Consider the following 13,643-nt stretch of genomic DNA (forward strand, 5'->3'; position numbering starts at 1 on the left):
AAAATTGACAAAGTCACTATCTTATATATATTACCATCCAATTGATTATAGTATCATATGCAATAAACACAATTTGTAAAAATTTTGTAGTTAAGTCAATATAATCCTTTATGAGAACATTTTTGACTCGTCTAGTTTCATAAACTAGAGCTCTTCTACACAAACCATTCAGGAAAATTCATTTAAGAACTTATTAATGAATTTGACTAAAATTTGACATGAATACCAATTTAAACTATATCGATGTGAGTGTAAACACACACACACACACACACATATATATATATATATATATATATATATATATATATATATATATATATATATATATATATATATATCAATTAATTTTATATATGAAATACCATCCATACCATTTTATTCTCCCATTGTCTTAAAACGTTGTTTATCATTCATTGATATCAAAATTTATCAATATTCTCCGGGCAAGAACTTCAAATATAATAATTGTGTGATTTTTTTTTTCAAATTTTTAAGATCGTGGATTATTATATTAATGATGTTAAGAATATAATTATCTAAAAAGACATAGTAAAAAGTTATAATCATCAAAATAAAACCTCTGCCAAAGCAATGATATCTTAGTCTAGATTAAAAATAAGAATATTTTAAATGTCCAATTATGTACATGTTTTCAAAATTTTCAAATAAAAATAAAAATTATTATAGAGAGAAAATAGAAATTACTTTTGTAAATAGATGATGCATATATGCATCGATTACTGTCAGCAAAATAATGTTAAATACAACTATAAACACTAATCTTCGTGTTGGTGAAAAAATGAAATCACTTTTATCATATTAATAATATTAAGTTTTTTTTAAGATTAAGTATATTTTTAGTTTTTGTATCTAGAAGTTAGAATTTGTCCGTATATCTAAAATGTGTCTTTATATTTTAGTAATACATGAAAATTGCAATCCAAAACATTATCTTTTAATGATGTAATTTCATTTTTTTTGTTTATATATATATATAAATATATTTTTTAAATTATTACGATCACCATGTATTAATTTCATGCATTACTAGAGTACAAAGAGTATAAGAACATTTTATATGAATTTTGAGAGATGGATGGATTTCAATATTACATATATAAATACATGGGTTAAAGATATTTTAAATGCCAATTAAGTACATGTTTTCAAAATTTTCAAACAAAAATAAAAATTATAAATAGGATGATGAAGCATTTATAAATACAATTATAAACACAAATCTTCATGTTGTCGGAAAATTGAAATCACTTTTATGATATTAACAGTATTAAGTTTTTTTTTTCAACATCCATTTTATGTTATATATTAGGCAACATCCATTTAAAATAAATGAGGTGAAGTTGCCTAATAGTTTACAATATTCCCTACATAAGCCTAGCTGACAAACATATTCCTAGATGTCAAGGTGATTTAACGCAAGTAATATGAGTTTAAAGCATGGAATATTATCACACCCTGAAAAATATATAATCAATTTTCTTACCTTTTTAAAATTCCAAATTTCTTTTGTCTATTTTGAAGTGGAAACAACAGTGTTGTGGGACTTTGACATCGATCCCGCGTACTAAACCCACCGATGTGGGACTTCGTCAAACTTAGTTATTGTAAGTATAATTTTCTCTATAGATTAGATATATGCATGAAGTAGTATCTTACAAAGCCACCAAGTGTGTAACTTGAAATTGAAATGGTAGGGTTCTGGGACAGAATGCCTTTTCTTGAAGATGTTTTTCGGTATTATCACAGTATTATTACCTCTGTCGTAAGACAACTGCGAATGCCATTATAGTTGACAAGCTTATATACAAGTTTACTTGAATTTCTGTGTTATAAGGAAGCTGCAATCAACTGTTTAACCACCATGATATTATTCTTATTAATCAACAGTTTTAGTGGGTGGGAGTTGATGGGAAGAGAAGGAGTGAAAGAAGAGGCAAATAGCTGACATGTCATCCATAGCAATGCCACTTTTCTTCCTCTTCCATTCACGTATGGCGCATTTAACCAGCTTTTGAGCTGCTTTTTCTTTATGTGGTGTTGCAGAAACAATCTCCACTGCTTCCTGATTCGATATAACATCCCATACCTGAGAGGCAACAAAAAGAATTCATCAATTTCTAAAAGTGCAAAAATGATTGCATTAAACACACACAGAGAAAGACGCATACCCCATCTGTTGCCAATATGACAAATTGATCCCTGCTTGTAATTTTTGTTTGTGTGACATCAGGCACAGAGATTAGTCCAAAGTCCTTCATGCAGTGATCTCCTAAAGCTCTTGATATTGCTAGTCCTGGTGGCTTACCATTTGGCATCCACACCCTGTACACTCCTGGTTCATCTTCCAAACTAAATACCTGCCCTCTACATTGTGTTATGCGTTCAGCTTCCTCTGAATTCAACAAATACCACACTCAGTGTTCGATCCATGTTAGATGAATTAAAACACTAACTACTCTGATTTTGATAAATGTTCATATGTTTGATTCTGGAGCTTAATTAAAAACTATATTGAATCTTAATATGAATCTAAGAGAGATGAATTTTACAAACAATAAATTGTAGTGAGTGGGTAAGAGAGATGAATCTGACGTGGTAAATTTGGCTTGAAGTCAGTGGTAAGCTGATGTGGAGTTAATGTGCCATCCTCTGAAGTGGTTGCCAAGACAGCCCTAGAATCACCTATGTTTGCTGTAATAAGATATTCACCCTGAAACATCACTGACAAACATTTTCAGCACAATTCTGATTATTACACACCATAGCGAAATCTGGTCACTAATTCAGTAAGTAAAAGCAATTATTTCCATCAACCTTCATTATTAATTAAAGACTAGGTTGGAAAACCAAGAGATTTCAGACAAGTAAATGAAATATATAAAAACTTGAAAATAGAGAATGCAGATAACCTGTTTGATAATTGTCAATGCTGTAGTGCCACTAAGAAATGAATCGAACCCGGTTTGCTGCTTCAGATCCTGATCAACAGCAGCATAAGTCTTGACGTAGGACTGCTTCCACACGTCCAAACCATGGATATGTCTGTCTTCTTCCATCTTAAAATCTAGGTCAAGTGATGTTGCAGCCAGATTTTCCTGCCAATTGCAGAGCAAAATTGCTGGCACCAGTTTCCTGACCCTTTTTGCTACAAAGTGTCCCCAAGGGCCATGCCCGTCAAAAACTCCACAGAACATAATGTCTTGTTGGCATCCAAATTCCTAGCATCATCAATAGCAAACAAAGTACAACGTTTGATAATTTGAACACCAAACTAACTTGTAATGGCATGAAAAAAGTGGTTGTCTTACCTCCCAAACAAGAAGACGATCCTGATTCACTCCTTTCCGGCCCCTATTAGTGAAGACAGAAGCAAAATTGTTGGCCTTGGTCGACTTAACAACTCCGGATGAAGTCAGTAACAGTTCACTCTTCCTTGCTTCCTTTGCCAAATCTTCTGCAGCTGTCCTTCCATCTTCCTCCCTCTTACAATTCTTCTCCTTCTTGATTGACACGGTTCTTGCCAATCCATTCACGAAAGATGGAAAAAGAACCATGATAACTGCATTCCAATCATTGTTGCAGGTTATACAAACTCACAGTTACTGATTCTTTTACGCTGATAGGAACCTCATCATAAACATAACTAACAAAAGATGTGTGTATGTGCAGTGATATACTAGTTCTAGTTCTTTCATAACATATGAAATAGAAAAGGAAGAAAAGAACAAGTTATGAACATGCCTGTGATTTGTAATCACCACCAGAGAATCCTAAAGCCTGTCAAAGCCTGAGGAACTGAGAGATGATTCCTTCCAAGCTATGCTCCCATACCATGATAGCAAGTTACAAAGTTACAACCTCAATCGCTGTATTTAGATCCACGTGACTTATTTGTAATTGTAACTTGGTAATGTGTGGTGGCTTTACCTTTCGTACGCTTTCTTTGGCCACCATAAGATACAGAACAAGGGGTATTTTGGACAGTGAAATGTGATTAAAACATTAAATTATTAATTTGAAGACATTATAAACAATAAGTGACAAAAGAATTGACCGAAAAAAGAACAATAAAAGAGCAATTATTGTCATACGAGGTCGGTGTTTAACAACGCAAATTGACAAGTCGACAGTTAAATAACTTAATTCTGTGGTTGCAATTCGTTTATATAGCTAGTGGTTGGCTTTGAAGAAATCGATCTTCAACTTTTCTTTGTGTTCTATTCGGTAAATATCTTCAATCTTTGATTAAACAAAAATTCAAACAGGTTGAACACTATAAAAAAAATAGAATTTTGAGATATTTTAATAAGCACATTCGATTGAGTGTACCAAACACAAGGCTATGGCTTGCCCAGTTGTCTCTGGAGGGCCCTACAATGCTAAGGTCAATGTAAATGCGCCTTTCTACAAAGTGGTTGTAATCATACTCAAATTTGTTATATTTTTACAATTCATTTTTCTCTTCAACTTTCGATCACATTTATCTATATTATCTATTTATTTTTCTTTTTTGTAAATTATGTTGTAGGCTTTTTGAACACGACTCTACGAGGATCTATGATAGAAAAAGTTTAGATTTGTGACATTATAGGATGTTATGGTGAGGGCCCACCAAGGATTTAGTAAGCTACGAAGCAAGCATTGGTGGCCAAGTTTGGTTTGAGTGGAGGACTCATTGCAATATCTTAAACCACGTATGACAATTTAGACAATAATATGCCGCCCACCATAGTGGGAGGAGTAGATACTGGATTGGTGGGGTTGGAATAAAATAAAGCATGATAATTTAATTTAATTTTTCATTTATGATAAAAATTAAATTTATACAACCATGCACTTCTGCAGAAACATGCTTCATAACACTATCTTAACTAGATCCTCTCTTTCCACTCACCTGCATACTGGAACTCTGCTCGTGCTGCTCTATAATTTTAATTTTTTTATGTTTCTATATGCTCTTATTTTCAAATGATGTCGGAAGAACGTATTTAAAGACATAATGGTCTCCGTCCTATACGAGAAACGAGAGACGTTACGACCTTTTATAACTTCATTGTAAAAATATATATATTAACATAGGAATAATTCAATTAATAAAAATTATATATTATTATTTTCTCTTGTCCAAACTATCAAAACAAACATTTTCAATATTTTTCTTCAAGAGAATTAGGTAATCAATGTTTTTTTTTACTTAGCACAACACGACAATATATTTTATTGTTCGAAATAATTGAGTAAGAGTGAAATCACTTAAATCAATATATCACTTTTATAAGAGTTCGTAATTTTTTTTTCTTTTTTATATTAGTTAATATAAAATTTTGATAAATATTTGATATTAAAAACAATAAAGAAAAATTGTAATATAATATCACTTATGACACAAAGTTTTCGAATAATATATTAGTAAAATCTTATTATTTATATATTTGTATAACTTATTTTATGAATCTCCATCTAATTTAAGTACCAATAATTTTTTCGAGAAGTTTAAGTTTATTCCATATAAAGACTTAATTGAATATTTGTATGTTTGAGTCGTAATAAATCTATCAAATATTTAAAAATGTTATAGTTTTTAATTGAGCTTATACAATTTTAATTTTATTATTAATTGGATGATGTAACTATTATTATTACACCGTGATATTATTTAGTTCTCACCAAATCTTTGGAAGTGTAAAAGAAATTCTTGGAGGTGTATGAAGAAAGATCCTTTCCTTATACATCATGGGCCAAGTTCACTCACACACCTTCGCCCAAGATTGCGGATCAGAGAAAATAACCCGAAAGCCCAACCTCAACATTGAAAATGGCTACACCACCCGCATGCGTTTCCGAGTAAGGACACGTGACAAATCTGAATCTAGTGGTCAAATAAAACTGACACGCTAACGTTTCGTGCAGCCTTCAAAATATCCAGTGCACGACACAAGAAAACCATTTCAACTTCTATTACGTCTCTTCCAATTCTCAACAAAAGGAACAAAAATTTGATTCTCAGATCCGTGTTTCTCTCCTCGTACCCACTCGTTCCAATTCACCATGATCAATATCATGATGGTCGCCGATACCGTAGTCGTAACCGCAGCCAAAGGCCTTGGTGTCCTTCGCGCCTGTCAATCTACCTGTAACCTTCCCCTCACCGATTCGGCCGCCGATCAGATCTCCGCCATGATCCACCCTTACGACGCCGTCGCACCGCCGCCCGTAAAGCCTGCTACTAGGCTACGACGCCGGACACTGCTCCGGAGAAAACAACGAACCAAACGGATATCATCCGGTGACCACTCCGGGGACGCCGGGAACGACGGGTTCCTCTTCGGTGACGGTGGAGACGGTTATTTTGGCGGTGGGGGCGGCGGATTCAGTGGTGGCGGTGGCGGTGGTTGGAATTTCAATAGATTTGGGGGTGGTCACAATTGGGATGAACCCTCGTCTTCAGTTCCGGATCCTGCTTTTGATTTTGTGTATCAGGTGCTGTCGTGGATTATGCTTTCGAATTGTTTGCATTTTGCGGTTAAGAGGATCATTCGAATTGTTACGGCGGGATCGATTGTGGATTCCGGTAGGGAAAAGGTTCCCGCCAGATTGGTTCCAATTTGCTGATTTGGTATCTTCAAACGAGCCCCATAGATATAATAGAACAAATCATCATTCGTAATTACCCATTGCACTTATGTTTAATTGTGCATTTGCTGTGTAAATACATTGTATATGATAATTTGCCATTTAATCTTTACTTCACTAATTTCAAAGTAATTATTTTGTCTGTAGTTATATCTAATTGTGTAATGATTAGTTGAAGTACTATGATGCGTTATTGATTACACATCATTTTGGGTTGTCCCTGTTTCATGTTTTGGATATTGTTCCGGTAGAGAGACAAATATTTTCCGGTGTTCTTGCTGACAGTTATATCTTCAATAGTCTAAACCTAAATCCCAAGTCCTGATCACATTAGTGTTTTATAATGTGTCCATTCGGGGTTGGTGTTAAAAATTTACCCTTTGTTTTGTGCTGTCAAATTTTTGATTCGTTTTGATTGTTTTGTATGATTGTTCTGGTTTGCTAATGATTCGTAGGGAATGGGATATGGGATTTTTATATGATCGGTAGTTGTTTTTGTTTGATTCAGTTTTTATCCAGAATTTCGAATTCAAATTCATGTTTTATAATGTATTAGAAAGGGTTGTAATTAGATTTTAATTAGTTTGTTTTTGTTACTTTGGTTTGCTTTGAGTCTACAGTTTAATTCTTTAAAAAATCCGGTTGCATTCGAAAATGATAGAAATTGACTTGAAAAAGTTGTGAAAGTTATATGCAGGACTATTTTGGATCAATTTTATAAGTATATTATTTATAAAAGAAAATGAAAACTTTATTTACATAATTTAAAGTTAATTTGTATATCAAATCTTTTATTTTGATGTCAGCAAAGATAGGTTGGCAAGTTTGTTTATTGGACATAAAGTTTTCATCAATAGGAGTCATATTTATACATTATATAAAAAGTCTGAATTCAAAAGCAAGAATTACAATTAATAGTAATGAACTATTTTTCCATTAAAAACTATTTATGTTATCATGAATTAAAATATAATTTAATTACGTGTGAATTATCATGTATTATAAATTATCATGTATTATAGTACTTCCTTAAGGACATTAAAATCATGTTTGCATTTACCTTAATTCGAGCGTTAAGATGTAACCTATCTAATATAATGTATCCCAATATTATTCATCTAATAGTTTTCTTACAAAGAATATTTTTATAATTAATCATGTAAATGTTATTCTGAGTGTTATAAATAAATACTTCAAATAACATGAACAATTATAATAGCATGATATTATATTTGAATGGTTGGTAAATAAAACTCACATTTTATCGATACATTCCTTAGAATAAAAATTGGTGGGAGAGAGAGTCTTGGTTGTCAATAAATGGTAAATGAGGCTGAAAAGTAAGAAAGAAAATAATGTGTGAGATAGTAAAAATGACTTAGGATAGGAATTATAAATATAGGTGTATGAAAGAATGTGTGATTCCAAATATCGGGAAGAGGTTTGAATAAGATTTCTATGTCGGGTTAGAGAGATTATGGAATTTGGAAGTTTGTATGCGCGGGTTTGAATAAGGTTGTATGGAATTATGGGATGTGTGATTTTTCATCACATCAACAAAGTAAGTAAGCAAATTATCAAAGACGAATGATCTTTATCTTAGCATATGAAATTCTTGTTAATATTTTCTTTCGGACACTCCAAAGCCCAACAAATATATAGAATATGGTTAGGATGACTCTCAATCATTTCAATTATTTGTTTAAAAGGCCCAATCTACTTAAATTCATTTTGTTTCACTGTCTAAGCATGATGGAGAGAATAAAAAATATTATTTTTTACCACCTCTACAATTTTTTTATTATTGCTTGGGAATTAGAGATATCTGACGAGAGAACTGTTGTTCTATTCTAAGTTTTTCTTCCTTTGTTTTTTTCTTTTTTTTCATATTTGAGATGCTTTGATGTATTAATTGATTGAAAACGGGAAACATTATACTTTTTGATTTGACTCTTGTATTCAATATTTGATCTAGTGAATCTTAATTGACTCACGCTCCTTTATTCACTCTTTATATTGATATGTGTGTTGGATTTTCCTAAATTCAAAATATTGGTATTCTCTTTCATTCATGATCTTGTTGTTATTATCTTTTGTTATTAATCCTTATAGATTGTTACAAATTTAAAAAAATTATTTTGGACAGATATTTTGGTATTTTTTATTGTTGTTTTGTTTGTTTCCCCGTCAAATATATATATTGTTTCTTAACTCTAAGTATTAAGATGACAAAATGATATGAATAAGTGTTTATATAATCAATGAATTTAATTAATAGAAAGGAAAATATGTTTTTACTTAAACAAATCTCAATTCTGATGAGTAATGAATATTTGATATAAAAAAAAGTGAAGATATCATCTCCTACTTAAAACTATAAAAGAATAGGAATATGAGAGAATATATAAGTTTTGTTTCTTACATATTATTCTTGAGACTTATTAATTAACGTAGATCAAAGTCATAATAATATTTTTTTAAATTATTTAATAAAATTATCCTATTTGCATAATAAATATTTTGTCAAACAAACACAATTCCTGAATAGATTGTTTCTAAATAAAATCTTGTAATACATAAACTATTATATACTTTATTAAAATTTAAATATGTTAAACTACGTAAAATTTTTACCTATGCAAAGTTATTAATTTTAACATAATTATTTACATTAAATACTTAAAAGACAGAAATAGAATTTATTATTTTTAAATATCTACATAATCAACTAAAAGAAAATAAAATATACAAAGAAACTAAAATTGTAATATCATTGTAATTGGACTAATACGTTTGCTTTCTCACAATGGCTATCAACGAACCAACGACAGTAATAAGAAACAAATGTAGTTTTATGACAAGTTGATGAACCATGTAACACTTAAATTTATATTGCATATTTTAATTATCCCAAACCAAGCATGAGACTCCATAACATCTCCCCTACATGCCAACATGGCATTCACTCAACATAAGCTTTCCAATTAACCAAAGTGTTTTTATCATAAATGTATACTTGTTTCTATCATTTCTCATGTGTTTATTTGCATGCTTTAAATCATTAATAGTTATAATAATACTTAGCGACATGTCTTAAAGTTTAGAACAACTTCAGAAAATGAGAAAAAAAGTAAACAAGATCGAGATCATAAGCGATGTTTCAAAATGTATAATGGTTGTTGGAATAATTATGAAATTGTATAATGGTAGAGCATAACATCCATGGGAGTCTTAAAAGAGTATTTTAGTTATTGCATAGTAAACATCTTAACTTTTGATGTAAATATGTGTGTGCTGAAGTTTAGAATCGATGTAGTTTGGTTAAATTAGTAATAACCATATTACAATAAAATAATGATCAATTATCATTTAAGATTGACTTTCTAGACAAAAAAACAAAAGTGAAATATAACATACACAAATCATTTGAATTTTTGGTTTAAATAGAAAACACTTGTATGAGTTAATTTAGGGTTTGGATTAGTCGATGTTAAGCATGAGGTAGTTTATTGGAAAATTTGAGTGTAAATTATGTGTATTAACATGGTCAAATCATGCAAAGAATCATAACCTAGGATGAATTGTTGTGTCTCTTAATAAACTATTAATTTGTTACTATTTTACTTATTTTGTTTCAGCTTCATATATTGTTGCTTCAACAATATGTGATGAATTATTATTGTTTATTGTCACTCAAACAAATGGTCACTCAAGTAACAATGTTCTTTTGGTCAAGTTATGACTTATTTGAACATAGTAGTTGTCAAAACAATTATCTTTCTTCTAAAATTCTTATTACTCAAGTAATAAGTGATCGTTTAATAAAAATTCAAAGTGTTAGAAAATATTCTACAACTTAGTGATTTGTGTGACATCATGCTACTTAGACAAAAAAGTGATATTTGAGCGGAAGAAGGTTAGTTAATTATTTCTTCTCTAGAGTTTGTTGCTTAGGTAAAAGTGGAAATGAATTACTTATGCCACTTTTAATGCTAATATCATTTAGGTGATCTTAGTTTGCTTAATTGATGTAAGTATTGAAAAAAACGCATCATCAATTAAGAATATTACTGTCTTTGCCCTCAAGAATCATCCTATCAACTGAAAAATAAGATAAAAACAAGGAACACAATAATATAACGTGAAAACTTCAAAATTGAAGAAAAACCACAACCACCAGAGAATAACACTATGTGAAAATTTGTACAACATATAGACTACCCTCTCATCCCTTTGACGCCCAAGTACACTCACACTCTCCAAAGCAAGAATTAAACTCAAACCTCACAACACTACTACAAGAGTATAAGAAAAGTCAAATACAAGCTTAAAATATATTTGACTGGGACAAGAAACATCATAAACTTAGAGTCCATTATGTAGTCATTAACACCCATCTTCTTGGTTATCTTAAATGATGTGGTAGAATTTTTCAAGATATGTTATTTTGATTAGCCCAACAATAAGCGGTCATTCAAATTTGAACAAAGAGTTTTTCTTATTTAATGAAGATGATTGCTGAAGTGAAATAGTATTGCTTAATCAAAATATAATCATTATCGTGAGTTGTTTATGTATGAATATAATAGTTGAATAAAAAGAATATATTTGATGACATGAGAAAATAAACACGATAGTGTATATTATGAGTATTTGAGATGATCATAATAAAATGTGATAAGAATATTAAAACGTAAATTCAATAAAAAAATTGAAGAAAAACCACAACCACCAGAGAATAGTACTATGTGAAAATTTGTACAACATATAGACTACCCTCTCATCCCTTTGACCCCTAAGTACACTCACACTCTCCAAAGCAAGAATTAAACTCAAACCTCACAACACTACTACAAGAGTATAAGAAAAGTCAAATACAAGCTTAAAATGTATTTGACCGGGACAAGAAACATCATAAACTTCGAGTTCATTATGTAGTCATTAACACCCATCTTCTTGGTTATCTTAAATGATGTGGTAGAATTTTTCAAGACATGTTATTTTGATTAGCCCAACAATAAGCGGTCATTCAAATTTGAACAAAGAGTTTTTCTTATTTAATGAAGATGATTGCTGAAGTGAAATAGTATTGCTTAATCAAAATAAATATAATCATTATCGTGAGTTGTTTATGTATGAATATAATAGTTGAATAAAAAGAATATATTTGATGACATGAGAAAATAAACACTATAGTGTATATTATGAGTATTTGAGATGATCGTAATAAAATGTGATCAGAATATTAAAACGTAAATTTAATAAAAAAATTATAAATTCTAAAACTTTATCGATAGTTAAAATAACAATTTAAAATATCAAATGGTATGAAATCGAAGAATGTTCTAGTATGTAATAGATTTTGAAAATCAGCATAACATGTTACGATGAGTTACAATATTAATCAGCAAATACCTTAACATAAGAGAACACAATATCATTTACGATGAGTTAAATATTAATTTTCAGTAAAACTTATTTAGTGAGTCTTTCTAAAAATGTCAAATACCGTAAATTACTCTGATATCATATGGTTAATAATTCACGTAGTTTATAAATATACAATTAAAAGATTTTTAAATTATGTATTTTAAAAGTATATGTTATGCTAACTTTGATGTATAATAATTAAATATTAAATAATTATTAATATAAGATATTTTAAATATGACTTATGAAGAAAAATTTATTCTAATGATATATTTTGAGACAAATTTATTTATTTTTCGAGAAAATTAATAGTGTTGAACTTAAGTAACTTGTAGCAAAAAATATTTACGTATATTTGAAATAACATATTATTTATTAAAATAATGTAAGGGACAAAGTGTCAATTGATATTTTACTTGCACAATTTTATAAATTTAATATATTTAATAAGAACTTCCAATTTAATAGTTAGATTTTTTTTCTCACATTATAGAAACAATTTATTATATAGTGTTAGTGTAGATGTATAATATATGATGTGAATTGATGCTGTTCACAAACTACAACTAAATGGAGAGAATTATTCTTTAATTCTGAGAGTATAATAAAGACAAAATAAGATTTTTTATAAAAGGTATAATATATTAATTTAAGAGTCAGATTAATTTATATATATATATATATATATATATATATTCAGGTTCATTTAACTTTAATTTAGGCGACAGATATATTTTTTTAGAAAACGACAAATCGTTCGCATTTAGCAGTTAACCTAGTCATATTCAGTTAAACTTTAGGTCCTTTTAGTGGACATAATAATGCCAACTGGGAATATAATATATTTTATTTTTATCTATTTCCACATATTTAATCATGAACAAAGAATCCACTTGCAGAATGTACTCTTGAATTTGTGGTATTCAATTACCATCTCCAAAAATGTAAAACATAACTTACTGTGATATTTTTGTCGTATATCAGACTAAGTGAGATATGAAATTAAAAAAAAAAAAAAGTAACTCTATCTGGTATTATGAGATTACAATTTACAACTTTCTTCGTTCACATTTTTCTGCTTTTGTTTTTCCATTTCATTTTATTACACCGTGTTATCAATATATATATATATATATATATATATAGATGTCAAAAAAATTTGTATTCGCGGATATCCGCAGATAAAACCCGCAATGGATAGAAAATGGATACCCGCTACCTGCGGGTACGGGTATTTTTGATACCTGCATGTTAATGGGGCGGGTATGGATATCATAGTATCCGTATACGTGGATACCCGTACCCGCTAAACTTACACCCGTTGACATTTTTCTCTTTTCTTTCTTTGAATTTGGGCATATACATCAAATCTTATATAGACAATGATGTTTATAGTATGCTTGTTGCCAAATAATGAAATCAAAATAATAATACTTGACACGTGGCAATTGAGGTTTATTATTTGTTTATTTCTTAGAATTAATCGGAGAGAGTGGATTTGTTGATCAAAACATTAATTAAAGAATTTCCATTGTGTTGAACTTCATTTTATATTT

At 29.8% G+C, this 13,643-nt stretch overlaps 2 protein-coding genes across 2 annotated transcripts; one reads left to right on the top strand and one right to left on the bottom strand.

Moving 5' to 3' along the window:
* Positions 1-1,629: 1,629 nt before the first annotated feature.
* LOC114175698 (probable protein phosphatase 2C 34) lies at positions 1,630-4,003 on the bottom strand. Its single transcript, XM_028060484.1, has 6 exons — positions 3,766-4,003; positions 3,333-3,583; positions 2,934-3,242; positions 2,617-2,734; positions 2,193-2,416; positions 1,630-2,110 (listed from the first exon to the last, which is right to left on the bottom strand). The coding sequence occupies exons 2-6, from the start codon at positions 3,576-3,578 to the stop codon at positions 1,901-1,903; spliced, it is 1,107 nt and encodes a 368-aa protein (XP_027916285.1). The 5' UTR covers positions 3,579-3,583; positions 3,766-4,003; the 3' UTR covers positions 1,630-1,900.
* Positions 4,004-5,916: 1,913 nt separating this feature from the next.
* LOC114176658 lies at positions 5,917-6,856 on the top strand. The gene has a single exon (XM_028061767.1). The coding sequence runs from the start codon at positions 6,073-6,075 to the stop codon at positions 6,634-6,636; it is 564 nt and encodes a 187-aa protein (XP_027917568.1). The 5' UTR covers positions 5,917-6,072; the 3' UTR covers positions 6,637-6,856.
* The last annotated feature ends 6,787 nt before the right edge of the window (positions 6,857-13,643 follow it).

The sequence above is a fragment of the Vigna unguiculata genome, chromosome 3, assembly GCF_004118075.2.
Source record: "Vigna unguiculata cultivar IT97K-499-35 chromosome 3, ASM411807v1, whole genome shotgun sequence".
In the NCBI taxonomy this organism is placed as follows: Eukaryota; Viridiplantae; Streptophyta; class Magnoliopsida; order Fabales; family Fabaceae; genus Vigna; species Vigna unguiculata.